Below are 26,904 nucleotides of genomic sequence, written 5' to 3'. Positions count from 1 at the left end.
ACTTCTGTTTAGAAACTTGAAGGCGTTAATAAAAATGCAAGTAATTATGGAAAAACACTTAAAATATTTCCTATAAGGCTACAAGAAGGCATAACTAGTGTTTCTTGCAAGAAGCATTTCGAGTGCCTTTATAACTTGTTAACTTTTCTCTAAAAACACTTTCAATCATTTAGAAACGCCTTTCAAACGAACCCTTAATATTACTTCATATTGTCATATTATTTGTGTTTAGTCCAAATAAAAACTCCAAATATCTGATGATTTGTATGAATTACACCTTATATGGCAAGCCAGCTCTGCTGTCGTTTGAGCAATATATAATTTTCCCATTTTTCTTGAATCGACGTCCACAAATTCAACTTTCCTATCATAATCCCTTTCTTCCATCTTCTTAATCCCAATTTCTGGGGTTTTTTTTTCTTTATCCTTGGTTGCGGATTAAGCTTTAATCACCATGAAGATTAAAGCTTGTCAAAGGTAAATCTTCTAATTAATCCAAACCCATCTCTTTGTTGACATAATGCCATTGTTTTGATCAAACATTTCCCTTCATCCTCCATAATTTGGATATTTTTTCATGTAATTAATAAAATTTTACATGAGCATTCCACTCATTGAAATTATTGTTTCATGAAATTAACATCAATTAGCCTTGTATTGTCTATCTTTTTTACTTGGCATTGAAATTCGAAAGCTCAAAGTAATACGAAAAATGAGGGTGTTCAGGTTTGTTTGCTCTTCATTTCAAATGTAACACTGCCTGTAAATTTCCACGGAGAAAAAGTTGGAGGAATGAAGAACGGGACCCTTTTTCGGAGGGTTTTTTATTCATTTTATGCTAAGCGGATGTCTCTAGACCAAATTGACACGATAAGTCGCAATAGCATGTATTGGCTGCCTGACAAGGTTTTCATTTTTACTTTGATAGATGTTTCTGGTAAATATATTCCTAGTTCATCTGTGCACACTCAATGGGAATTTGCTGCTCTATGGTAAGTTTCTTTGTATGCAAATAGAAGCCTCTCAGGTAAATGACATTTTTCTGCATATCTTCTGACAAAATGCTTCAATTCTTGCAGTGTTCCGGACACAATATCGATGAGGTTCATCAAGAGGGTCATCATCTTGCTGGCGGAAATGTGCACCTTATAAAGACCATGGAAAGTTGGGAGGAAAAGTTATCAGAAGCAATCAAGGATGGAAAAATTGTAGGTTTGCAGCACTCTTAACTTCCTGATTTCGTGAATTCACTTAATTTACATTTTCTTACCGTCATTTCACATAATGTAATGACCTGTTCACATCATGATAAACAAGCAAACCTTCGTGCACCAAATGTAACCAAAATGGGGCTCATAAGAGATGATGTGTAACCCTAAACCCGAATATTCTCTCTCATAAGATCTTCTCTATTGAAAACTGTCCAACAGGTTGTTGCAAATTTCAGTGCATCTTGGTGTAGGCCCTGTATTATGATTGCACCAGCCTACTGTGAGCTTGCAGATAAATATCCTTCTCTCTTATTTCTAACCTTGGATGTTGATGTTCTCGCTGTAAGTGCGAATGATTTCTTATTTTATTGCATGATTTGAGTAGACCAGATTTATAGAATTGCAGCTGCCAATGAAACGTTCCTTCCATTTAATCTGGGGTTGCAGGAGTTGAGTACTTCATGGGATATAAAGGCCACTCCGACATTCGTTTTTCTCAAAGATGGAAGACAAGTGGACAAACTCGTTGGAGGAAACAAGCCTGAGCTCCAGAAGAAGACAGCAGCCGTCGTGGCTCAATTAGCAACCCAGTCTCCAAGATACCTCTTGTGATGAATTTTTTCGTTTTTCATTTCTTCTGGATATTCTCATGAAAATCAATCTGGCCTCAGCGTGTAGAATGATGTCCATATGAACTAGATACATAATCAAATCAGAGATTTTTGAGATCTTCTCTTCCATAAATATATCTTTGTTGCTTGCAGCACAAGGTTTCTGGAGCTGAAGGAAACTGAATGCTATTTTAGTAACCCTACATAGACAAGGTAACTGCAGTACAAGGTTCTGTTAAAGCCCTACATAGACAAACTCTTGACACCGATACTCCCACACTCACAAACAGCTCATATAAAAGTTGATATTAAATTCAATTTGCATCCGAATGAAAAATGATAAGAAGACCACATTTGGACAAAATTCAGAATTATTTGAGAGGAAATCTCTATGAAAATGAAGAAAAAAACCAATTTTACATACATCCGAATACGTTTCTTGTATGTCAAGCTTTCTCAAACTATGTACCGGTTCAGCATTGCCAATTTGTATACCAGACAAGAAGGGACAGAGAGAGACAGACATATATATAGAAAATTGTCCCAGACATTAGTGTCCTTTTGGTACTAACGGCTTTTCAAACAAATTAATCGTTAATCACAGTGCAAATTTCTCGAAATATAGTAAAGGAAAACCAAAATCTGTCAAAGTTCCAAAATCAAAAACAAAACAGAGGAATCTCCGCCCCATTGATCTTCTTAAATCATCACTTATATCTTTAGCAAACCCTTCCCGAATCCGTCACTCAGTCGCCGAAAAATACAACTTTCTGCCATGGCAGGTGGAAAAAAAAAAAAAAACCATATTTTCGTCTCTCAACAATGCCAAGACTCAACTCTACCATTACAAGGCGATTGTCATTGCCGGCATGGGATTTTTCACCGATGCTTATGACCTCTTCTGTATCACTGCCGTCACAAAACTCATAGGCCGCCTTTACCACTACGACCCTTCAAAGAACAAGCCCCGCGCTCTGCCTAACCACATCAACAATGCCATAACAGGGGTTGCTTTGTTCGGGACTAGCAGGGAAACTCTCCTTTGGCTGGCTTGGAGACAAACTCGGTAGAAAAAAAGTTTATGGAATCACATTAGTCACAATAGTGGATGTGCTCTGGCCTCCGGCCTTTCCTTTGGCCACAGTACTCAAGGCGTAGTCACAACTCTCTGTTTCTTCCGATTTTGGCTCGGATTTGGAATTAGAGGGGACTACCCCCTCTCGGCTGTGATCTTGTCCGAATACGCCAACCCAAAAACCCAAGGTGGGTTCATTGCAGCTGTGTCTGCAATGCAAGGAATCGGCATTTTGGTTGCAGGAGCCGTGGCCACGTTCGTGTCCAAACTATACTTGCTAGCCTATCGGCTGATGATTTTTGGACTAATCCTGTCTTCTCCACTAGGCCAGAAGACGATTTTGTGTGGCGAATCGATGCAGTCCCTGCAGTTCTGACCTTCTATTGGAGACTAAAAATGCCCGAGACTGCAAGGTACACTGCCTTGGTTGCGGGAGATCATGACAAGGCCAATGCAGACATGGCCAAAGTCCTCGAAAGGGACATACGGGTCGGAGAATCTGGTACCAAACCCCTAGTTGATCCAAATTCCACATATGAATTGTTTACTAGGGAGTTTCTTATGCGGCACGGCCACCACCTGGTTCTTGCTAGACATTGCATTTTACAGCCTCCAGCTCACTCAGAAAGATATTTACCCTTCAAGTGGACTTTTACCTAGGCCTTCGACAATGAATGCAACTGAAGAAGTCTACAAGCTCTCCAGAGCAATGCTGCTAGTAGCACTTTTTGCCACGGTTCCCCGGTTACTGGTTTACTGTGTTCACAATTGACAAGCTTGGAAGAAAACTGATCCAGCTCGGCGGGTTTGTACTGATGTCGATTTTCATGGGAGTTCTAGGGTTTCAGTACGGAAATCTTAGGGGATAGGAGTGTGAGGATAAAAAATCCACCTTTGAGTTCTGCAAGGGTCACACCAAATTGTTCACTTTGTTATATGGGCTGACATTTTTTTCGCAAACTTTGGACCCAACAGCACGACTTTCATCGTGCCGGCCAAGCTTTTCCCGGCTAGATTTCGGTCCACATGCCACGAGGTGTCAGCGGCCGTGGGCAAAGCGGGGGCTATACTTGCTGCATTTGTGCTGCAGAGTTACACTCATGAGGTTGAAGGGGTGCAAAAGGCGATCCAGGCGCTTGCTGTGATTAATTTGGTCGGATTCTTCTTTAATTTCTTGGTGCCAGAGACGAAGGGCCGGTCGCTTGAGGAGGTTTCGGGGGAGGAAAATGATTTTGGAGGCAATGGTGTGACAGCCGTTAGTGCAGATGAGAAGGCAGTTGAAACTAGTGCTGCCCTTGTTAGCAAAGATAAAGTTCCAGAAGCTGAAATAGTAATGGTTTAGAGATATTTCGTGCGATTTGTGTATCCCAAAAAGGTCTCCTTTTCAATGAGGTTTATAGTTTGCATGTTTGATCACATTTTCCTCACTATCTTTCTGATTTATCGAAAAATGAGATGTCAAAGTGATGTTATTTCAAATGATTTCCTTAAAATTTTAGATGAATAATTTTGATTGTGGATGATTTTTAATAGAGATAAATCTTCAAGAATCTTCAAGAATTTCCAAGTGTGTTTAATCCTACCACCATGAATTAAAGATTTACAAGAAGCCACCAAGTTAAAGAGAGGATGCAAAGGATCACAAGCACCATACATATCTCCTGTAATTTTAAAATCATACTCAATAAAAAGAGGAAATCAATTATGTAGAGAAGCCACTCTTAATCCATGTAAAATCGTTCCTAACTCAGCTTGCAACATAGAACCACGACCAAGATAGAAAAACTCGATGATATTAATTAGCAGAAGCAACAAAAACAAAAGCAATTATATGAAAATGTCTCACACTCCAAAGACGTAACCAAACAATTCATATACTAATTGTACCCAAAATAAAAAACATAAATTCATGTTTACCATGCACAATCATTTTATTACAACTATGTTCCCACACATCCAATTGGTGAAATTTAAATCTTCTTATTCCCCAATGTTATTTAAAAAAAAAAAAGAAAAAAAAAGCCAATTAAATATGAAAAATCCAGGCTCCTAGTCCTAGCTACTATTTAAGTCCACCAAAAGAAGCCGCTGCTTTTACAAGGAAGCCAAACAGCAAAAATGGGGTGGAGAACATGGGGCTGTGATCACTATCCAAAACATAGACCTCCGACGGTGGCCACCTCTTTACCATCGCTTCTTGTTGCCCTGGTTTTACGACATGGTCATGCAGCGTTCTAAAGTAAACTCGCGGCACTTTGTCAACGACGCTGTCCTCTGCGAAACGGGCTGACGTTATTGCCAAGAGCGGTCCTGGCCTCAAAAGCATAGCAGCTAGCGTCGAATCCTGTGTGAAAATCGGGATGATATTATTATTAACATGCGTGCATGAGCTGCATATGCTACCGACAGTCCATGCTTTGACGGTTAATCGTAGTAGGACTCTCGTTTTATCAACAACAAGAAATCATCACGAGTGCATGGACGATTGATAGGAAAATCCTAACATGTTTGTGTTATACTAATTAAGATGAACTAAAACTTGAATGCAAGTACATCAATCATGTGAAGGGCGGTTTTGTGCATGACGTATTATCTCTTAGGAATGTGGAATAAACTAAAAACTAACCTAGCTAAACCCAAAAGAATTAACCATACTAGAACCCTAAAGTAATCTAAGCTCTTCATGATGATTCTACATGTTAAGAATTTACCATGTCAATAAATTAGACAAAATTAACAACAACAAAAGATCGAATAAAAGAAATTTTCTCAGCACGTCAGTCTATAAAAAAATAATTTAAAAAAAAAAAAAGTAATTCAGTGCACATATTGGAATTCATCATGTGAAGGATGCTGATGCACAAGTTCAAGACCATCCAATTTGCTTCAAAAGCAAAGCAAAGGACTAACACAAATTGCCAAGAGGCCACCACTAAAAGAAGAAAGAAGAAAGAAAAGGTTGGCACAACCTACTATTCAATCCACTTGTGATAGAATTATTGGTTTATATTATTTATACCTCTTGAGGACTCAATTGGTATGAGATTTTGCGTTGGAATTCTTTCTTGACAATGGCGCTTGTTGGAGGTTTATCAGATCCCAATCCAAACCCTAACTCATACACATCACCAAACTCAGATAAATCTGGCACCCCCTGTTTCACACAAACATTATTATCAATAAATTAATTAATTAATGATAAAGACTTGGAACTTAGTTAACTAATTAAGAGTATTCATCGTTGAAACTGAACTTCAGAATTCGATTTTTCTACCTTTGTTATTGCTTGTAAAAAAAAAAAAAAAAAAAAAAAAAACAATAGAGAGAGGTAATTGGCCCCATCTCATTCATTTGGGCTTGATTGGAAACATGATGCCTTAATTTGACTATATGATTGCTATGCATTGTGATAGAATAAAAAAATTTGAAAGGCTACTAATGACTTTGTAATCAAAATTTAATCAGTTTCCACAATACCAACTTTGGGTTTGTTTCTTCACCAAATGTGCTTCAAAGACTAATGGTGTAATTAATTATTTAATTATTTCTTAGGAGATAATTAAGGCCGAACAACCATTTTGTTTTTTATTGCAGTTGGCAGCCATTACCAACATTGGGATCTTACAAACTACAGCAGACCTGACTAATTAGTAATTTCCAATCAAAATTGTATTCAACCTGTCATGCATGACTGCCTACTCACAGTTTAATTCCCATGTAAAATTCAAATTAAATCATAATAAAAATATAGTTTAATTAAAAAAGGAATTAAGTAGGAATTAAAAAATATATATTACATCTTTAAAATCTTGATCACTGGAGAACCCAAGTTTGAGCATTGTGGCTGCAACATAGACTGCTAAGAGAATTTTCTTTGGGAACTTGAGAGTGGCCTGAGTTACATTCAGCCCTCCAGCACTGTGTCCCACCAGAATTACCTGCACAGAAAATATTAATCAAGTAGACAAAACAATCCCCCAATCATGTTTCCAATAATTAAACATGGAAAAAAAATCATGATTAGTGAACCAAATAAAAGACCTTTTCATTCTCAGGGAGAGCAGACAGCAAGTCCAGGAGTGGCTTGTTGTAATCATCAAAAGAAAGGACTGAATTTGCATCGGATTGATCGACGCCGGCGCTCTTCAGATCGACACACGAAACTTTGTAGCCGGAACTCTCCATGAGACACCGGATTTTGTACCAACACCATGCCCCGTGACTTATGCCATGGACCAGCACAAAGTGAGTAGTAGCCCCCAAGGGTTCTTCTGATATTTCCTTGTCCGCATCTACCATGGTTTCTTCCGTAGCCTTCTCCTTTACCATGCCTTCTGCTTCCCAAAAGCCACTGCTCTCCAAAGCTCTTTTATTTTCCTCTTTCCCAGAGCCCGTCTCTCTATATATACATGCAGTTGAAATAGTTTAATTTTCTGCACTTGTCATGAGTTTTGCTTTTATTCTAATCATGCGCATAGTCAAATATTAATTAAGGTAAAGGATATACAGCTTGATGATGTAGAATGTGAATCATTTATTACCAGGATAATGAGTTACATAAGATAATAAGATAATGATTTACATAAAATGAAAACGCCAAGATAACAATGCCCAAACTAATCATACGATGCCAAATGAAACATAGTGTCTCTTATCTCCATTCTCAACTCTTACTTTATGCAGGTCAACTACATTGCCAAGCAACAAGCATCACCAATGAATCAAATTGGATCAAAGTCGTATGCCACTTGGCACCAGTGCGGAGTCACTTCAACGCAGCTTTTCGTATGCTGCACTCATATGCTAGACATGTTAGAAATAAACAATATAGCAGTCCTGACAAAACGATATCTTTGAAAATGGAGGCTCTGTCATCGCATACAGCCTCCTTCTACGGTTTATAAAAATAAAAATAAAATAGTCGGTTATTAAATATCATTTCCTTGTTGTATTATCCATATATTGCAGGCCAACAATATGCTGGGACTTTTCTACTTGTCAATCATTATCTGACTCAAATTAATAAGCCAGTTGTTTGCCCTTAATTATTATTCTTTTTCCTTCTTTCCGAATTGACTTGGATACACTTGGCAAAAAAAAATTTCTCAACCGTGTAATGAGGAAAATTAAAGTACGTGGAATTTGAATCCTCTTTGGATGTTTATTTTTAAAGCCGGACAATAAAGAAATTTAACCTTTAGTTTATATATGAAAGAGAGATTAGGGCTCTTACTTTGTGTCAAGTGAGCTACTGTAATAAATTAACGGTGATCGTCAAATTCAATTGAGTAATTCAGATTGCTTGTCTTTAGAGTCTGGATGGTAAAATTCGGAGAAAATCTTGATCCGAAATTTACTGTTTACCTCATTTATCTATATGTTCTTGCATCCTCGATTGCACTCAAAATTTTACCGAATTTTACCAAAAGCATAATTGGTGTGAAAAAAAAACTATACCCAAGGTAAATAATCATAGTGAATAGTGAATGACCCAGTTGACTGTTTGAGCCTCCAGAAAGTTAGGAATTTTTAGGGAAAGAAAAAGATTAGCTAAAAAAAGTCTAAAAGATGGATCATGATTGAGCAATTACAATAGTGTCTTTCCAGTTTTCATCCTTTTTTTTTTTTTTTTTTCTGAAAAGTTGAGACAGTGAACAGAGCATCTACCTCTCTCTTTCTTCTGATCTTTTATCTTTGGAAAAGGGCGCCTTGGTGATGGGAGCATATAACTGCCAGCCGAGCGATGTCAACTACAAGTTGATCAGAAAAATTGAGTCCCATTTGAGCTATTTAAGTAGTAAAAAGATAGTCTCTTTACAATGCAATGCATAGAAAATAATGCTAAATACAAGTGGAAGGGACATGAAAAAAAGTCATGGAAGCAAGGGAGAGATATTTTAATTAAGTGTAGCTGTCATATATACATATTGTACACAAAAGACTTTTATTGTGACAATTTAGGGTTTAAGTCGTTCAACTCTTTTCCAATTGCACTAATATCGATCTCCAACTTTACCGTTCATGTCTATATGTGACTGGCTCCATGCACGGACGCATTAGGTCAAAAGGTACTGGTGCAATTGGACACTACTAGAATCAATTTTTTGAATGAGTCATTTCACTTTGATATTAATCCATGGACAATCTCATCTCTAACGTGTGACAATTATATCTGATTCACAATACCTAAGTAACAATTGCTTCTTAATGATAGTCTTTGAATATCAGAATTGGTGGCGGTTTAAGTTGATATGGGACTGGCAATATAGGTGTACTTGGAAGACATTAATCATATCACAGGACCAACAGGATCCTCTTCGGATCCTTTTGGTGAGGATCCTGAAGATCCATGAATCGTGTCGACCCGTTCATCGTACATTGTGCAATCAGTTTTTGTTAAGTACTGTTTGTGTTTCATTTTAAATAAAAATATTTAAAATAATTTGTGATCACACGATATATGATAAACGAATAAGATTGACGGATCCTTGGAATTCTCACAAAGAGGATCCGGATTCATCACAAGAAGTGAAGTTTTGTTGGGCAGTTTTTATCTTTGATTTGATATGCCTCCTAATTGTCCCTTCTAAATTAGAAACTGACAAGAAGTATTAGCTAAAGTCCATTGGCATTTTTATTATTTCCACTTACTTGTTGGTTGAGAAGACCACTTCCACTTTGAAGAATATTGAGACAATGAAAACGTCTAAATTAGTGCCATTATTTGATCTTTGATTTTAATTTAAGTACTGGAAACACGGTTTCTGTATCATATATCACAGACAACATTGTTTTTGCTTCTCCATTTTCTGAAGCAAACATTTACATCGTTTGTATTGGCCTCTTGCAAATCCAGGTTATGATTATTTGTTGAACCAAGAGTTTTGCGTTTTCGTAGTAAAACAGTTTTTCGAGTAGGAAATGATTTCCGCACTTATTTTTCTTCTTCTAGCCTGCACTCGTTTCTTTTATTCTAAACTGTTGGATTGAACAAATTAGAGAAGAACCAATGAACAAAATGAAAGAATAAATAAATGGAAGTGCAAAAAACATCTCCTATTATCATCTTTAATTTGAAATTTCACCATTTAAAATTAGAGAAATGTTAAGGAGACTCTTTTAAAAGTGGAATTCTCTATAAACTTTCTACCGCGTCATGTTTTTGGCATACTATTTTATAGGGTAAATTACACTTTACCACTTTAGGTTTGGGGTCGATTTCAATTCCTTACAACATCTTTAAAACATTTTAATTTCATACCTCAACTACTATTTTATTTCAATATAATACATCCGTTATTTTCCATCCATTAATCCGTTAAGAGCTGACGTGGCTGCCACATTTATGCCATGTGGCAATTTTTTTTTAAATTTAAAAAAAAAAAAAAAAAACCAAGAAACCCAGAATCCCATCCCTTCCCCGCAAACCACCCCCCCCCCCCGCGACTCATCTCCTCCACTCTCTTCACCTCCCCCGACCCCAGAACCCAGCCCATTTGAGCTACTCCACATCATCTATTCCCTTCTCTCTCTGGCTTTTCAATTCCAGAAAATCCATTCCAAAAATCAAAGGGCAATGGAATCAAAAACAAAAACCAACAAAAGTGCAAGAAACCTAGAAGAAAGAATGGTCCTTGCAGGACTTCGAGATCGGAAAACCCATCTCCTCCACTCTCTTCTTCTTCCGCTTCTTCTTCCCTCTCAACCCACTTGGCGATGCCGCGAAGAGGCCCGTCTCGAATATGACTTTCCCCGACAAAGTCGACAGCGAGGAAGAAGGTTTTGTCAATGGGGATCTAGGTCGAAGATCCGAGACCAAAATGTAGCGGCAGCGAGGCGGTGGGTTTGTGGGGATGGAGACGTCAGTGGGCAAGGATGGAAGAGTAAAGGGTTGGTGGGTTGGAGAAGAAGGAGAGAGATGGGGGAGGTGGGGGTTGGGTTCTGCGTTTTTCGTTTGCTTTTTTTTTTTTTAAAAAAAAAGAAGATTTAGGTTTTTTTTTTTAAAAATTTAAAAAAAAAAAAATTTGCCACGTGGCATAGCCACGTCAACTCTTAACGAATCAATTGATGGAAAATGTAATAGATGTATTATATTGAAATAAAATAGTACTTGAGGTATGAAATTGAAATGTTTTAAAGATGTTATAAGGAATTGAAATCGATCCCAAACATAAGGTGGTAAAGTGTAATTTACCTTATTTTATAATATTGGCACAATATTGACAATAAATTGTGAAATGACAAAAAATCTGTGAAAAGTCATCTTTTTAATAATCTTCTTGGCATTTCTCTTAAATTATCCAAAGTCACATTATTTTATATATTTTATAAGATTCGATATGCGCAACTTTGATCTTCCACAACACCATGTGTTTGAAACCAATGATTTGTATATTGCCATTACCAAAGCGAATTATTAGCAGAAGCTGAAGAGGACGACGAAGTAAAGACTAATACTCTATTACTAATAGGATTCTTCCTTGACTACATCCACTACTACAAGTCAAGAACTGCAATTTGCAAAAAGTGGATTAATAATTTAATCTGCTTCTTTTGCCACAGACAGTGTTACGTGACGTTGTGACAGCTTCCAAAGTTAGTGATCTTATTCAAAAGACATGTAGTCCCGCACTGGAAAAGTAAATTGACTCATCAAATTCCAAGATCACAAAAGCCATTTCGAAAAAGAAAGGATGTGTATCTGTTAATTATTAAGGAACAGAAAAGAACGAGATAAAAAATTGCAACATGACAAATACAAAAAATTGCAGAGAACTGCAGCCTGACAGCTGAATTTTGTAATAATTAAACCAAGACTCGGGTAATTTTTAGGAAAATAGTTGTTTGGTTCATGGATGGGTTATATACGTACATGCATGTATTGAAGCAACTGCATCCTGCATGGATGCATATACAAAAAGCCTGTCGTTCTTGTGGGCACGCAAAGTTCTCGATTAAAAATTAAATAGTGCTACAGAGTCCCCGGTACGTCCAATGTGGTTCTGGTGCTGTACTGGTCGCTATGGATGGATGAGAATATGCATCTATATATATGTTATATATATAGGGTTAAGTCCAAGTTTGGTTGTCTCCGTCACGAATTGAGATTGTCTTCGGATCTCTGTATTTGGAGTAGACGGATTCAAAGATTCGGATTACTTATTTTAAATCCTACATCCTATTAGCCTATCCACTAACTCACTTTACACAAACTAAGGGTTTTGATCTCTCTCCCTCTTTTAAATGATCCGAATTTTTGAATCCGCTAACTACAAACTTCGAGATTTGAAGAGGATATCGATTCCTTCACCACACGTTTGGTAGTCTCCACCAAACAATACACACACACACACACACACAAGTTTCTTCCAAATAAGATATCGAAGTGGTAAGTCCACGTTTGGTTGTCTCCCCCACGAGTGCCGGACTGCATTTTCCATCTCTTCCATTTGCGTTGAGGGAAATGACATATGCAAATTCTTGTTTTATTCTACTAAATCACAATTAGATTAGACTGTGTTTGGTGTGCTTAATTGCTATCAATACTTATTACGGAAAAACTCAGGTTACCCAAACATAACATAAACCTAAACCTAACCCTAAATTTTGCAAGGTCTCGTAAAACTGAGTAAAAGCAGCAGGAATGAAAATCGGAAAAGTCAATACTGTCCTTATTGTTTCTGTAACCTATCAGGGTAAAGAGATTATATATTTCCTAGATTCACTAATTAACCCTAGAGTTCTTTGTCGTACTTGGCTGTATTTATACAATGATTAGTGATTTTTACTCTTTTTTCCTGCACTCGTCACCTTGCAAGTGATGAAATGTCCTAACGGTTAGAATTTTTTTTTTTTTTTTTTTTTCAATCTATTGCATCTTGAGTTCGAACTCTACTTATCACTTATAAATTATAACAAAAAAAACTCGATAGAAAGCGTTTGACAAAAAAAAATAAATAAATAAATAAAGGCTAAATAAAAAAGAAGAAACTAGTCCGAAAGCAAAGGATGACAAGGTTGCTAGGGCGGTAAGGCCCTTGAAGAAAGCAAAGCATGGCTGCATCCCACTTCATTTTTTTATTCTGTTTTTGGGTCAAGAACTAAAAGCCCATATCTTCAACATGTTTAATGAGTTAAAACTCTTTACATGAAAAAATAAATGAAATCAAATTTGGATGCGTAAAAGGGAGCCCATTTATTCTGTACGATGTTCCTACGATCAATGTAGATTAAGAATTGAAAACTCTAAGTAATACGAGCTTCAAATATGAGTGTATATTGAGAAAAAAAAAGGTTGGTTAAAGATGAAAACTTAAAATAACAAATAATTAGCACAAGTAACATGCATTTTGAACGTCAATCGAAACTAACTTATAGAGATAGACAACAAGTCTAACAAGAAAAAGACTAAAATTATAAAGTTAGAATATGCAGTTAGATAAAATATGGGGTCGTATGTTTTGAATAAAGAATGTGATAAAATTCTAAAAGAAATAACTTTGTTTAGCCTATGTGTTGTGGGTTCCCACCTTGATGAAAATAATGGAAAACAAAAGGAGATAATCTTATAAATTTGAAATATCAAAATTAGATAAAATTGCCAAAATTATTTAAATAATTTCGGTGTACCACAAATTCAACTCTAGTTATTTTGTTGAATAATCAAAGTTGCTTAGACTTGTGACATTCTTACGTAATTTTTATTTTTTCGAGTTTTGTGTTTGAAAAAATTTGAGATTTCATTATAAAATTAATTAGCAATATAGAAAGTAGTCCAACTTAATTATAAATCTATGCAAGACCCTCCTCCCATCAATGTGAAATTTATTCTTAACACACTCTTTCACGTACAGTGAATTTTCAATCATATTACGTGTACAACACAAATGAGGTGATGTGGAGTGTGTGTGCCCGTTAGACTTCACACGTGAGACAATTTGACTCCGATACCATGACGTGAGATTCATTTTCAACAATGTTAACAAAAAAAAATTGTTTACTCACATCCCCTAGTAAGAGTAGATAAGATATGTTTTGCAAATAGAAATAAAATAAAATCAGATTTTTTTATCAAGTTTGGAATGTTTTCCCGCCATAAATCTTTGGCTGTTCCGCTGGCAGTGACGGGACGCCGCTGGTCCATCATGCGTTACAGCCCTACTTGTGGAGAAATTTTTGAGAGTGACGGGAACACCACCTCAACAAAGTCAGGTGGTGTTCCCAACCAATTAAATGTTGACAGCTAGATGTTGTCATTTGTTCACTTAAAAAATACTTGAAAAAGCTGAAAATTCAAAAACCAAAAGATTCCTCATAACTCTGTTAACATCTCCGTTTCTTTGTTTCAAATCAAAAGCTTTTTGCAAACTTCAAGGGAAGTTGCAGACTCAATTCCCTCTTCTTTCTTTGAAAAATAACAACAATTCCCTCCATTTCTCACAAACTCAAACCCAGACCAAGGTATTATGAATGGAGACTTAAACCCAGACCAAGGTATTACGGATGGAGACTCAAACCCAGACGAAGGTAGACTCAAAGAGGTGGAGGAGGAAGAGGAAGAAGAGGAGCCCTATGTGGAGTTCTGGGACGAGGAACCGGAGGGCTGGAGGTTGAGCTAGGCCCTGGAACCGTAAAGGATGATGGCGGCCCGGTTGTAGGAGCGGGCAGCGTGGCAAAGGTCCCGAGCCACTTGTGCGTGCGCTTACGCAACTCACGAATCTCAGCCACCCATTTACCCCAGCTCCGCTAACGCACGCTGCGGTACCTGAACTTCTTGTTGTCAAGGCCTCCGTTGCCCTTACACTTTATGTTGTTGTTGTTGGTTATTTTTGTTGTGGCGGTGCAAGCGGTGGTAGAGCTGCCCTAAACCTAATTTAGCTTTCTGCATGTATGATTTTTAATTTTGTTAGATTTTTATGGGTAGAATAAGTGGTCTGAAAACCTTAAATGTTGAAGTTGTTTTCTCAGACTCAAACCTAAATTTCAATTGAAAAGAGCTTTGCGTCGTCGGGTGATCACAACAGGGCAACTGCCAAATCTTTTTGCTTTTCCAGTTTAGGGGTTTTCCAAATTCTGGATGGAGACTTGGCCTCATCACAACAGGGTTGCCAGCAATCTGAAGTCCATCTTCTTCCTCATCCTTATGGTTCTTAGTCTTTATCATTTAATTGGTGTAGCTTTGCTAGGATCTCTGTTCCGGCAGTGTGTGATTAGTGCTAATGGAATTTCAGCACTGTTTCTGAGCTACTGTTCGAATTGTTTTATCTAAGTATGCATTATACATTCAATTGAGCCAATGAGGCATGTGTGCCAACGAATTTTGAAGAGTTCGGCTTGGTTTTCTCTCTTTGTTCTTTAATATTTAAGTGTGAGGCGCCTGTTTGTTGACTAACCGAGTCCCTTCTCTAAGTTTTTTTAGTAGATATTGTGTAATTTGTTTTTATGAGCACTTCTTTAAGCTGTCAAGTTCCCAAAATGTACAAGGAGATATTAAGTTTAATAAGTCAGGAACTATGATCAATCCAAATGCAGTGAAATTAGGGATTTTACACTAAAAACCAGTTAGCTTTAGACCATAGGATTAGCATTTTGCACATGTGAGTATCATTGAACACAGCCTGTGCTCTGTTCCTTCCTCATACAACACTTGCAGAACTTCAAACAAACTCTATTTATTACCTGTTCACAACTCGAAAACAAGAAAACCTTATGCCGTTTTACTGGAGCTACCAAATGCAATCTAGAGGTCTAAGCAAGAAAATTGGATGATCAATGGTTCGTTATCAACTTCATTGATCATCTCTAGTCTCCACTAAATGGTTGAATATATCGATCCAATCCATTAAACAAATGTCACCCCAAGATTTAATGAAGGTAAAGTTACAAGACTTCTTATGTCCGTGTCCTGCATTCTATATTTGCAAATCTGACACTTTAAGCACTATATGGGGTTAAATCCCAAACTCATTTCTGGGGTTAAACCAAACTTCTTGTACTATCACATTTTAATCTAAAATCAACTTTAACCATTTTCAAGTCATATGTATTCTAATGTCAAATTCCAAACTTCTTGTACCATCACATTTTAATCTAAAATCAACTTTAACCATTTTCAAGTCATATGTATTCTAATGTCAAATTCCAAACTTCCAAGCTACATATTCTAATGTCAAATTATGGAGCTTCAGATTTATGATAATAAGTCTAACATAGTACAACAAGAAAACATTCTTTCATGAACTTGATGTTTGTCAAAACCACTGAAATCTTGACGTGAATTCTAAAATGATCAGAATTAGGAGTTACAAGCATCTTCATGTTCCTCAAAGCCACAAGGAAAGGCATCCTGCATTACATAGAATTTAACTTCAACAAAGAATTTACACAAATACCTAATTCAAAGCAAAAGGTAGAAGGAAAAACACAATACCTGATTTAAATGTTCATACAGTTTTGACTTTGGAGCACATTGGTGAAGGCAAAGTTTGGTGGGGAACATGACCAACTGTAGTTGGGACTCTAAAAGAAAAATGAAAATTGTAATATATAAATATTGACAACACCAACACAAATTTCAAACCTATATACTTGTTTACCTGATTAGATAAAGGCAAACTAGTCTGGACATTGGTGGTTGACAATCTCGTGGTTGGATAGAACTACAAACATTGATACGAGACCCAACATAAATAATTAAATAAAATATATAAAATATACTTAATCAAACATAGAACTAGTTTACCTGATTAGTTGAAGGGAAACGAGCATTGGCATTGGCGGTATGTGAAGGACCACCACTACTTCGTGGTTTGGTTTTCTCTGAACCAGTAAATAACAACTACTATTAATATATATATATCAGAAGAATAACACAGATGTGAACATTTAAAATGTACAAGTTTCTTACTAGATGAGCCAAGAACATTTGATGTCTTCTTTTTACGTTTCTCCATATGACTTTTCAATCTAGCATTACTTATTCCCTTTGGCCTCACACTCGGAGGATTCAACACCGGTGCCTCATCAGCTGAGTTATTGACTCCATCAGTATCACGAACAGTAGCATCATTCAAAACGTCATTGCTTTCTTTATTAGCAATTTCTTCCCCATTTGACTTCATTTCTTTGTCAAGCAATTGTGCCATTTCTTTCAATTTTTTCATTGCAATTCTATGACAACTTTCTGTCTCAACTCCCATACTCAATATACCATAAGCAATCCGCATCAAAGTATTCCAACGTAACGTCACTAACAAATTGTCACTTACATGTAAAGATTCTCCATGCTCATTTTCATTCCATTCTTTCTTTGCGTCTTTCGTCCACCGCTTCAATATGTATTGATTGGGTATTTGAGAAACTTCTTTTACATTCATTACCCGTAGAGCATGACGACATAACAAACCCATGGATTCAAACCTCTTGCAACTACATGAGATGTTGAAAGTTGAGGAATTGAATTTGACAACATAAACTGTTCTGTGACCCTCCTCATTAAGTTCAAAGGTTTGGAGGGTTCCATCACTTTCAACTTCACGCATTTTAAATTTATAAATTTTTCTCGTGTAGACACTTGCAGCACGTTTAAGAAAACCACTGTTTTTAGCTGCTGTAGAAGGCAAACCTTGCTTGCAACGAAAGGTTTCTTCTAATTCTTTTGAACGCATGCCATTTGCTTGTTTTTCATAATGAAGCACAAATTCAGTAAGAGTCATCGTTTTAGTAGACATACGGTGGAAAACATTATTCATGCTCTCACTTCTTTGTGTGGATTTTATCCTCACAGAGAAAGCATCTTGGCTAAACACTGGACACCACTTCTCACGAATGGCATAAAGACCTTTAAGCCATTTTTTTTGTGCAACGTTAAATTCCTCAATCATTGCATCCCAAGTATGCTGAAATTCTAACTCTGTTTGACATCCGTCAAGACACTTGTTGAATAGCTTTTTGAACTCAGGGATTCCATAAAGTGTTGGTATATTTCTTGTAGCATTCGTTGATATATGCCATGTGCATAAACGATGGCATGTCCCAGGAAACACCACCATAATGGCATTTGCCATAGCTTGACATTGGTCAGTGAAAATGGTTATAGGCTTTTGATTCCCCATTGATTCTAAGAATGCCTCAAACAACCATTCAAATGTAGCAGTCTTCTCATCCAACAAAAAGGCACAACCCAGCAACACATTACTCCAGTGATGGTTAACTCCAACGAAAGGAGCACAAATCATGTTGTACTTATTGGTTCGATATGTAGTATCAAATACTACTACGTCCCCGAAGCACTCATAATCAATTTTGGACCTTCCATCCCTCCAGAAAAAGTTAGTCATTCGGTTTTCTTGATCAACTTGCACCGTGTAGAAGAACATTGGATCTTCAGCTTGCTTGCGCTTAAAATGATTGATCAAGCTTTGAGCATCCCCTGCTTCAAGCATAATTCTTTTTTCCCTACTAACAAAATTGTAGCAATCTGTTTTCGTAAACCCAACATTTTGAGACCCACCGACTTCTTCTGCTAAATATAAGTACGTATTTGTAGTTCTTATACCTGCATTCGCCATGGTTTTAATCACACCCATATGAGCTTCTGAAATTTTACGATTTGATCTTAAAAATTGTCTTTCCTCTGGCATTGCAAGTTCATGATTGTGTTCAGGATCAAAGGTAGAGACTTTCCACTCACCATCTTCTAGTAAAAATCGAATTTTGGCTTGGCAGCCTGTTTTCTCGTCCAATCTCTTAGTCTTTTTCTCTTCACAAGGGTCACTATCTTGCCGAAAACCTTCTTTTGAACAACAAAAATTAAGTGTTGAAAGATCTCCATTTTTGTCATATCTTCTTTGTTTCTTTCGAATGCTAAAGCCAATGCGTGCTGCATACTCATTATATAGATCATAAGCTTCTTGCTCATTTTTCACAATCTTTCCATACAAATCTCCAACATAACTCTCTTCAAGACTTACAATAGGTGGAGTTTTTTCTCGAGCATTGCATTGAATATTTTCTACATTGCTTTCAATATCAATGACTGCATTATTCATTGGGAGATCAACAATAATCAGATTTTATTAAAAATAAATATCATGGCCAAAAGCAAAAAAGCAATGTCCTATAATCATGCAAAATGTTTTCAGACCTCACACATACAACTTATTCAAAGGCAAAATCAAATACCTTCATCTGGGTTTGAGGCTACCTGCAGAAAGCTACCTTCGTCTGGGTTTGAGTCTTCATCCGTAATACCTTGGTCTGGGTTTAAGTCTCCATCCATAATACCTTGGTCTGGGTTTGAGTTTGTGAGAAATGGAGGGAATTGTTGTTATTTTTCAAAGAAAGAAGAGGGAATTGAGTCTGCAACTTCCCTTGAAGTTTGCAAAAAGCTTTTGATTTGAAACAAAGAAACGGAGATGTTAACAGAGTTACGAGGAATCTTTTGGTTTTTGAGTTTTCAGCTTTTTCAAGTATTTTTTAAGTGAACAAATGACAACATCTAGCTGTCAACATTTAATTGGTTGGGAACACCACCTAACTTTGTTGAGGTGGTGTTCCCGTCACTCCCAAAAATTTCTCCTACTTGTGAGGGTTTAATTATTGGAGTAGTTGGTTAAGTTACGAAAATACCCATCGACACAAATTACGACACTGAAAAGAAATGGTGGGTGGGAGGGCATTTTGGGCACATAGAAATCCGTGACAGAATGCGCGGGCAACAAATTTTTCTCGTTGTCCCCAACCAAATGTATCCATTTTGAATTTTGAAAAAAGCCGCTTTTAGCTCAAAACGCAAAAGCACCGATTAATCGCTTCGGTTATCCTTCTGATTCGGGCAGGTATTGGATCTGGAGCTCTCTCTCTCTCTCTGAGTCGCTTCACCTCTGTTGCAGCAAAAGGTGAGTGACATTTCGCTCACTCTTCTAGTTGATCTGTCAATTCACCTTTTCGGCTTTTGAGTTTATAGAATCGATTGCGTACAGATTATGCTTTTTTCAGAATCGCTTTTTGTTTTAATTCTTGCATGTGGTTTGGTGACTTGTCAGCTGCAATGGCATATTCGATGCTTTCGTTTAAATTACTAATTAGAAATGTATAGGAATTCTTATCTCGGATCTGATTCGAGATTTGATTGATTTGATTTTGCATCTTTCTCATGTGAATATGTGTTTAAAAGAGTACTTAATTGCCTAATAGAGAGTTAAACTAGCAACTCTTGGTCGCTCTGAGTGATTAAGAGCGTTTATCCTTTCACCCGAGGTTCTGTGTTTGAATTCCTTCCAAATATCGCTTTGTATAGAACTAAGAAGAATGCTAGCTACCGTTCTCCGTTCACCTCTTCCACAGAACTTCCTGTTCTCATCCGAATCGGTGTCAGAATTTAGATATCTACTAATTTTTCCTGTTTTTTCTGAGGATTTATGTGGTGTGTTTTTCATCATTTGACGCCAATAGATGGTTGATATGGAGAGAACAGAACTGAAGGAGTCAGATTCAACAGAACTGGACAATGGTATCACCCCAGATCGTTCTACTTCTATGTGGCTGGTAGAAAATCTTGAAGGTAAGTGGCTATTTTCGAGCCCGTCTGGTTTGTTGTTCTCTGTCTTGCTGATTATATATTGTTCCTTACCGTAATGTTTCTGTGCTGATTTGTCCTAATAAGTGTTCAAAATGTTGGTTCTTATAGAGATGGACCAAAGGATTAAGCAAATGATGAAGCTGATCAAAGAAGATGGCGTTTCTTTGCCAATGAATGACAAAACGTTTTCTCAGAAGAAGCCTGAATTGGTTGAGGAATTTCACAGAATGTATCGATCGCTGGCTGGATGCTATGAACACTTGACCAAAGAAGCGCATAAGGGGTTTGGGGATTCTGAATATGGTTTCGACCAACGCTCTCCTCTGCTGACTCCGGATGCTAAACATGGTCTGCAGAAATCCGGCCATCAAGTTGTTGGGTTAGATATATCACCAAGCTCAGATGGTTCTAGCCCAGCTCTTTCTTTAAAGAATGGCAGTGAATCATCTTCCTCATCATCATCGGGATCCGAGTCAGAATCTCTTAACTCCTTCGTCAGCAATTACTTGGTTCCACCTCCGAACGATGATTTTGACAGCCAGGGATGGCAGCAGAAGATTACTGAGCTTGAAACCGAACTTTCTAGCTTGAGAGAGAAGCTCCAAATGAGGGAGGCTGACCTTAAAATGGAGAAAATGCGGGTGTTTGAGCTGCAAAATCAGATAGTTGAGTTGAAGAGTCTGGCATCAGACAGAGAAAATGAGATTGGGAGATTGGTGGGAGACTTGGAAGTGACTAAAGAAAGGCTTAAGGGGTTGGACGAAGAGATTGTAAAGTTGAAGGATGAACATGCCCATAGAATTTCCAAAGGCACTCATCAAATGCAAGGTCTGGAAGCCCAACTTGACTTGGAGAGAAAGCATGTTTCGGAGCTGGAGGAGAGGATAGTGAGGTTCAATGCTGATATACACGGCCGTGATCTTGAGGTGATGCAGCTGAAGAGTGCATTGCATGATGCACAGGAACAATTCTCTCTTGAGAAAGCAAACCTGCAGGCTGACATTTCAAGTTTTTCAGAGAAACAAATCCTTTTGGATACAAGAGTCGAAGAATTGAGCTTCAGAAGCAAGAGTTTAGAAGACGAAATAAGGCAATGTGAAACGGATAAGATGGAAATGGAAAGGCTGCATGTTGTCCGCGAGATGGCATTGCAAGATGAAATAAGCCGCTTGAAAGTAGAACTTGCTGACAGAAATGGACATGTGGAAGCTGTAAATAAAGACTTCGACAGGTTTAAACTGAAATATGATATGCTGATGGCGGAGAAAGATGAGCTCAATGCTAGGACTCAAACTCTTATGGCGAATGTGAGTTCCCGCGACAATCAGATTCAGGAAATGGCGGGACATCTTAGTCTGTTACGAACAGAACACGAGGGTGTGATTGTTGGATCCGAATGTGCACATAGACTAGTAGATGAGTTGAAATCGAGAGTGGAGGAGTTGCAGCAAGAGGTGACAAGGCAGAGTGTTGTGATCTCGGATGGGGCTGAGGAGAAAAGAGAGGTGATCCGGCAGCTTTGCTTCTCGCTGGAGCACTACAGGAGCGGATACCAAGAGCTTCGTCAAGCATTTACCGCGCACAGGCGGCGGGCGGTTGCAGCTGCGTAAACTCGGTTTCTTCTATGGAATGCTCTAGTATGTTTCTGAGGCTCACTTGATGTCTCTTGCATGATGTGCTGTGTTTTTGTTTAGGGTCAAAAGGTCAATTCAGGTGGGATGTTATATCAATGTTTAGTTAATTATGATAATAAATGCTCTAGATTTTGAATGTTAAAGAACAAAAATGGCATGAAAAAGCTTTGCTAATTGTTGATTAAGGTGTTAAACTCAGTCTTCTCATTTGTTTAGGGGATAAAATGGTCAAAACATTACCATTGAAAGAGGTTTAATAATCTATTGTCTCTGCCAGTGAACATACAAGGCAAAAATAATACTAATAATAATGTACTCGATTACGCATTAGGGTGTCTTTGATGTGGTCAGGCTGCCAAAGGGGAGATTTTGTCATGCCAGCATCGCTCAATTTTGTGAGCTCCTACAAAACTTATTTCACCTCACATGGCCTCCATATGCACAAGTGACTTCAAAGTTCAATCTGTTTGTTTGGTCGGTGTCAGAAACTAAACAAAAGGTAAACACATGCGGACATTTCAATGATTATGTCGAGTGTAAGCTCTTGTTAAAAAAAAAAAAAAGATTTTTTAGTGTGTTCGGAATACGGAAGGATACAAGTGGAGGAAACTTTTTTTTCAAATGTTTTTTCAATTGTATAAAGACATAGAGTATTCTTCCGTGTTCTGAGCATATTGAAAAATCTATTCTAAAAAAGTAGGTAAAAGTTAGAGAGATCTCATGGGCCAATCCATTATCCAATGGGTCTTAATTGGATTCATTACACAATTTGATCTCATGATAAAAGTCATTCATTCTTGAAGTACTTACTATAAATCTTCCTTACCCATTGAACAATTGATCAAATATTTTATTAATAACATTGTTTGTCTACTTGTGATCATAATTAGATTGTTAATATTTTTTTATTTGAGGTCTCCAATATGTTTTGTTCAAATCATAATAATTATTGTGGACGTGCTTATTTTAGTAAAAAAATATTACATTAACTTACTAACTAGTTAGCATTTTTGCTACTAATGACATATCTATGATATCGGCTATATATTCAATAATATGTAACCTAGATTTCGCTTACTATTGTAATTGTAATTACCTTAATAATTTTCTTTCTTTTTTTTTTAAAAAAAAAAGACCAGCTAGTGATCGAGTCACGATAATCTATATTTTTTGGGTTGTAAAGATTTACAGAGGTATCTTAGTTACTATCGTGTGATTCGACAACGTCATGAATCAAATCTTGAACAAGTAATGTGAAATACAAATTTGAAATTTGTCTCAACCATGATGCCAACCCCTTGGTGGTTAATTAACCTAATAATTTAATTTGACTTGTTTTATGTGTTAATCCCCTAAAGTCAAAATTTGGACCCACACAAAAAACATACCGACTCTCCTCTCCCAAAGGGGAGATAATCTTCTCCGGATCCACTTTGTAAGAATATTATAAATTCTCACATCTTAGTTATTTATCATACATTGTATGATCAGTTTTTATCAAGTATTGTTTATGTTTACTTTTAAATAAAAAAATATTTTATCGCACAATAAATATTAAATAATTAAAATGCGAGAGTCTTTGGATTTCCACACTTTGAAATCCAAATCCCTCCTAAAGTGCCGGACCTACGAATGCCACGTATGAGAGACAGCTCATACACTTCTAGAAGTTTGACTTTGCAAGCCAATGGGAATTTTTTTTAGAGAGTTTTAACGAAAAATTTACGTTATTGTTTACTTTAACGAAAAATCATATTTTTACACTAAAAAATTAATTATGATACTATTTACTTTAGCCTTTATTTTTCTTTATTATTAAAACTCAAAATTTTCAAACTATTTTCATTAGTTTTCTTTTTTTTAAAGGGAAAACTGTTCTGGGATTTCCCAGCAAAAACCCAGAAACAGGGTTGGGAGGAGGCTGAGTGGCTGAGGCAGTTGACTTTCACTTGGAGACTTGGAGTTTAGTAAAATACCAAAAATACCCTACTTATATAACGGTCATGCCAGCAAGGTAAAAAGTGGTTCGTTATTATCTCTAATAATTAATGAAATCTTTTTTTTATCAATTATGAAAAGATAAATTAATCTTTTATCACACAAAAAAAAATGATGAGCAATAATGTAATTTCACATGTTTAAATTTTACTGTTTTTTATTGAAACCTCACCTACAAGTGATGTTAAAATACCTCTAATATTAAAAAAAAAATTAAAAAATAAAACCAAAAACAAAAAACAAAAATCTCTCACTCCCCCACCAAAAGGGAAAGGACCCAAATAAAAGGCTAGAGTGGAGGGGAGTTGGTATGGAAGGGTCTACCACCACTCTATAACGTTACCATAACATCATAAATAACATAAATTATTTTTCTCACAAAAACGCTTCATGATTAATTCGATGTATCATCACTTTATGTCGATCTAAAAACAATGTTATCCATGCTTCCACTCACATCCAAACACATGGCTTTGTGTTTCGTTGCTGAAAGTAAGATGGTGGTAGACCTTATTACACATGAGATGTTCTCAGGTAATCAAAGACACCACATATGAACAATATTAAATAGTTGCTTTACTTTTGAAAATATGTGACAAATATTTATCGGTCAGATGACGCTACTTGGACTATGTTTTAGTTGCAAGAAATAGTCTTTGGTAAATTATAGGGGTTTCACTAGTTTTTTTGTGTGGGCATAGGATAACATAGTTCTCCATCTAAACACAAGAATTTCTCGTAAGCTAATCTCGAAGTTATTTATCTCTCTCTCTTCTCTGTAAGTCTTTGAGCTTGGGCGTGTCTCTGACGGTCAGCAGTGGTCCGACCTGATAGAAGCTTGTTCACCACGGAAAATAAGGCCAATTCCAAATCCTCTATCATCAATTCCTCTGTTTGGAAATCAAAGACTTACCCCTTTCCACACTCCCAAAGACTTTGAGGAGCTTTTCCATTACTTTATTTTTATTTTTATTTTTCAACATTTTTGCCAGCACCTTCCTTTGCCTTCTTCACCCATTTCATGAAAACCAAACACACCAACAAATCCATTGCCTTTTTCTGTCTCTCTCTCTCTCTCTCTCGGATCTCTCTGAGGTTTCACTTCTGTTTTGTTCAGGTACCGCTTCCTTAATTTCTTCAAATTCTGGCTCAGAATTTCCTGTTTTTATATCTTTTTGTTATTCTTGTTGTTATTTCATGGATGTAATTTTTTTTTTTTTGGGAGAATCAGCTTTTGTTCTGATGCCATAAACATGTTGTGATTGCATTGCAGATGGTGTTTGGAGTTCAATAAGTTCAAAGTTTGAGACTTTTTTGTTGGAACTGGAAACCCTGTTGTTTGTGTTGGACAAAGATGTCTTCTGAATTGACAACAAAAGTTCGACTGGTTCGATGTCCGGAATGCCGGCAGCTTCTTGCGGAGTTGCCCGAAACTCCGGTCTACAAGTGTGGCGGATGTGGCGTCACTCTCCAAGGTATTCAAAATCAAATCATCCCACTAATTTAATCTGCTATCCACTTTCTTGTCTAATTCATTTCCCACTGTAAACAATGGCATATACTATTGCGGTTTTCTGCGATATTTTTATTGATAACGCGATATTCTGTTCCAAACTTCTACAATTTATGAGGCCGGAGATTCAAACTCGGGTGCAGGGGACCTGGCCAACTGGCCTAACCCCGTCAGTGAGATTTTCCGCAAGATTAAGATAAAAAAAATTCTGAAGTGCTAATAGATTAAACGACTAAATTGTCTTCTTGGATTGCTTAATCTGTTTAATATACGAAATTGCATGTTGGACCGATCATTTCTGTCTATTGATTCAACGTTCTGAGTAATTGAGCTCCGTCTTTTTTCATCCGCGCCGTTTTATGGATAATAACTTCCGCATGTTGCTACTCAGTTTTTTAGTTTATGGTTCGGATTAGTTTCCTAAACCATCCTTCTGAATGCAGCGAAAAGTCGAATAAATGGGCTGAGAAGCAAGAGCGCTAGCGTAAACGACACTGAGGCAGCTCATAGGATTGGTTTGGATCGCGCTTCTGAAGATGGAAAATCCAGAAGCTCAGGTCGTAATGCAGCTCTTCCCGAATCCGGAGAATGCTTTTCAGACCAAGACAATGAGCGGGATCAGATTATGTCTTCCGAAGTCAATGAGTCTGGAAATTGGTTTTATGATGTGTTGTTTTTGTATGGTAGAAGTTTTTGTTTAGGGTCATATGGTCAAATCAGTACTTATTAGAGAGTCTGCCAGTTAACAAAGGAAAATAATAGCCCCTCATTATTATGGTACGATGATATTCTTTTTTATTTGGAAGTGAAATGTTTTAAGTTCGAATTTTATGGATGGCGAATTCGATACCAAATTAGGTTGCATTGTGTGGTTTAGCCGAACTTTTTTTCCTTTAGTGTAAAAATATCGATGTACTAAAAAAAAAAAACAAAGGAAAATTATAACAATAATGTACTCAATTAGGCATTAAGGGTGTCTTTGTAAATGTATGCAAATTTATTTTATATTATACATGCCTTTGTAGAATTAAGTAGCACAAGTCATAAATTCTCACATGAGTGATTGTATGCAATTGATGAGTTGTGATTATAGGACCTGAATTGTTTGCCCTCACATCCCATACTCTTCTATCCCCTTTTATTTTTGTGGTCACGGTTAAGCTACGGCAACATTTTATATTCCTATTACTTTTTGTCTTATTATTTCTATAAAAAAAATTAAGGGATTTTTGAACTTTAATCCTTCAAGAAGATTAAAATTAAAAAAAAACCTGGTGTTAG

General features: G+C 36.9%; 5 protein-coding genes and 1 pseudogene across 7 annotated transcripts; 4 read left to right on the top strand and 2 right to left on the bottom strand.

Moving 5' to 3' along the window:
• The first annotated feature begins 971 nt into the window (after positions 1–971).
• LOC103952809 (thioredoxin H-type-like) lies at positions 972–1,941 on the top strand. The gene is made up of 4 exons (XM_009364496.3): positions 972–992; positions 1,080–1,208; positions 1,431–1,553; positions 1,659–1,941. Exons 1-4 carry the CDS (start codon positions 972–974, stop codon positions 1,821–1,823), a joined length of 438 nt encoding a protein of 145 aa, XP_009362771.2. The 3' UTR covers positions 1,824–1,941.
• Positions 1,942–2,158: 217 nt separating this feature from the next.
• Positions 2,159–4,239, top strand: LOC103952849 (annotated as a pseudogene).
• Positions 4,240–4,751: 512 nt separating this feature from the next.
• On the bottom strand, positions 4,752–7,377 carry LOC103952810 (methylesterase 17). The gene is made up of 4 exons (XM_009364498.3): positions 6,939–7,377; positions 6,695–6,835; positions 5,917–6,051; positions 4,752–5,241 (listed from the first exon to the last, which is right to left on the bottom strand). Exons 1-4 carry the CDS (start codon positions 7,224–7,226, stop codon positions 4,960–4,962), a joined length of 846 nt encoding a protein of 281 aa, XP_009362773.2. The 5' UTR covers positions 7,227–7,377; the 3' UTR covers positions 4,752–4,959.
• Positions 7,378–16,191: 8,814 nt separating this feature from the next.
• Positions 16,192–19,176, bottom strand: LOC103943708 (protein FAR1-RELATED SEQUENCE 5-like). Its single transcript, XM_048590777.1, has 5 exons — positions 19,080–19,176; positions 16,804–18,933; positions 16,639–16,715; positions 16,493–16,555; positions 16,192–16,242 (listed from the first exon to the last, which is right to left on the bottom strand). Exons 1-5 carry the CDS (start codon positions 19,174–19,176, stop codon positions 16,192–16,194), a joined length of 2,418 nt encoding a protein of 805 aa, XP_048446734.1.
• A 480-nt stretch (positions 19,177–19,656) lies between these two features.
• On the top strand, positions 19,657–23,020 carry LOC103952811 (protein NETWORKED 4A). Of its 3 annotated transcripts, XM_048590410.1 has the most exons (4): positions 19,657–19,795; positions 20,352–20,460; positions 20,587–22,115; positions 22,464–23,020. In XM_048590410.1, exons 2-3 carry the CDS (start codon positions 20,352–20,354, stop codon positions 22,086–22,088), a joined length of 1,611 nt encoding a protein of 536 aa, XP_048446367.1. In that variant the 5' UTR covers positions 19,657–19,795; the 3' UTR covers positions 22,089–22,115; positions 22,464–23,020. The 3 variants fall into 3 exon arrangements, with proteins under 3 accessions (XP_048446367.1, XP_009362774.2, XP_048446366.1); XM_009364499.3 differs by lacking the exon at positions 22,464–23,020 and having other exon boundaries at positions 20,587–22,310; XM_048590409.1 differs by lacking the exons at positions 19,657–19,795; positions 22,464–23,020 and having other exon boundaries at positions 19,887–20,460; positions 20,587–22,310.
• Positions 23,021–24,758: 1,738 nt separating this feature from the next.
• On the top strand, positions 24,759–26,496 carry LOC108867625 (protein ENHANCED DISEASE RESISTANCE 4-like). Its single transcript, XM_018648822.2, has 3 exons — positions 24,759–25,227; positions 25,384–25,585; positions 26,067–26,496. Exons 2-3 carry the CDS (start codon positions 25,465–25,467, stop codon positions 26,351–26,353), a joined length of 408 nt encoding a protein of 135 aa, XP_018504338.2. The 5' UTR covers positions 24,759–25,227; positions 25,384–25,464; the 3' UTR covers positions 26,354–26,496.
• The last annotated feature ends 408 nt before the right edge of the window (positions 26,497–26,904 follow it).

Source organism: the organism of the source record quoted next, unplaced genomic scaffold (assembly GCF_019419815.1).
Source record: "Pyrus x bretschneideri cultivar Hongxiangsu unplaced genomic scaffold, Pyrus_bretschneideri_v1 Contig32, whole genome shotgun sequence".
Classification (NCBI taxonomy): domain Eukaryota; kingdom Viridiplantae; phylum Streptophyta; class Magnoliopsida; order Rosales; family Rosaceae; genus Pyrus; species Pyrus x bretschneideri.
The sequence above is the reverse complement of the archived record's forward strand: the minus strand, read 5'-3'. Positions and strand labels throughout refer to the sequence as shown.

Coding starts and splice junctions, on each gene's coding strand:
- LOC103952809 (XM_009364496.3), top strand. CDS start 972: ATGGGAATTTGCTGCTCTATG. Junction 993..1,079: donor TGGGAATTTGCTGCTCTATG/GTAAGTTTCTTT, acceptor CAATTCTTGCAG/TGTTCCGGACACAATATCGA. Junction 1,554..1,658: donor TGGATGTTGATGTTCTCGCT/GTAAGTGCGAAT, acceptor CTGGGGTTGCAG/GAGTTGAGTACTTCATGGGA.
- LOC103952810 (XM_009364498.3), bottom strand. CDS start 7,226: ATGGTAAAGGAGAAGGCTACGGAAGAAACCATGGTAGATGCGGACAAG. Junction 6,836..6,938: donor CTCTCCCTGAGAATGAAAAG/GTCTTTTATTTG, acceptor TTTTCTGTGCAG/GTAATTCTGGTGGGACACAG. Junction 6,052..6,694: donor GTGATCAAGATTTTAAAGAT/GTAATATATATT, acceptor TGTGTGAAACAG/GGGGTGCCAGATTTATCTGA.
- LOC103943708 (XM_048590777.1), bottom strand. CDS start 19,176: ATGGATGGAGACTTAAACCCAGACCAAGGTATTACGGATGAAGACTCA. Junction 18,934..19,079: donor AGCCTCAAACCCAGATGAAG/GTATTTGATTTT, acceptor TGAATAATGCAG/TCATTGATATTGAAAGCAAT. Junction 16,716..16,803: donor AAATGTTCTTGGCTCATCTA/GTAAGAAACTTG, acceptor TTACTGGTTCAG/AGAAAACCAAACCACGAAGT.
- LOC103952811 (XM_048590410.1), top strand. CDS start 20,352: ATGGTTGATATGGAGAGAACAGAACTGAAGGAGTCAGATTCAACAGAA. Junction 20,461..20,586: donor GCTGGTAGAAAATCTTGAAG/GTAAGTGGCTAT, acceptor TGGTTCTTATAG/AGATGGACCAAAGGATTAAG.
- LOC108867625 (XM_018648822.2), top strand. CDS start 25,465: ATGTCTTCTGAATTGACAACAAAAGTTCGACTGGTTCGATGTCCGGAA. Junction 25,586..26,066: donor ATGTGGCGTCACTCTCCAAG/GTATTCAAAATC, acceptor TTCTGAATGCAG/CGAAAAGTCGAATAAATGGG.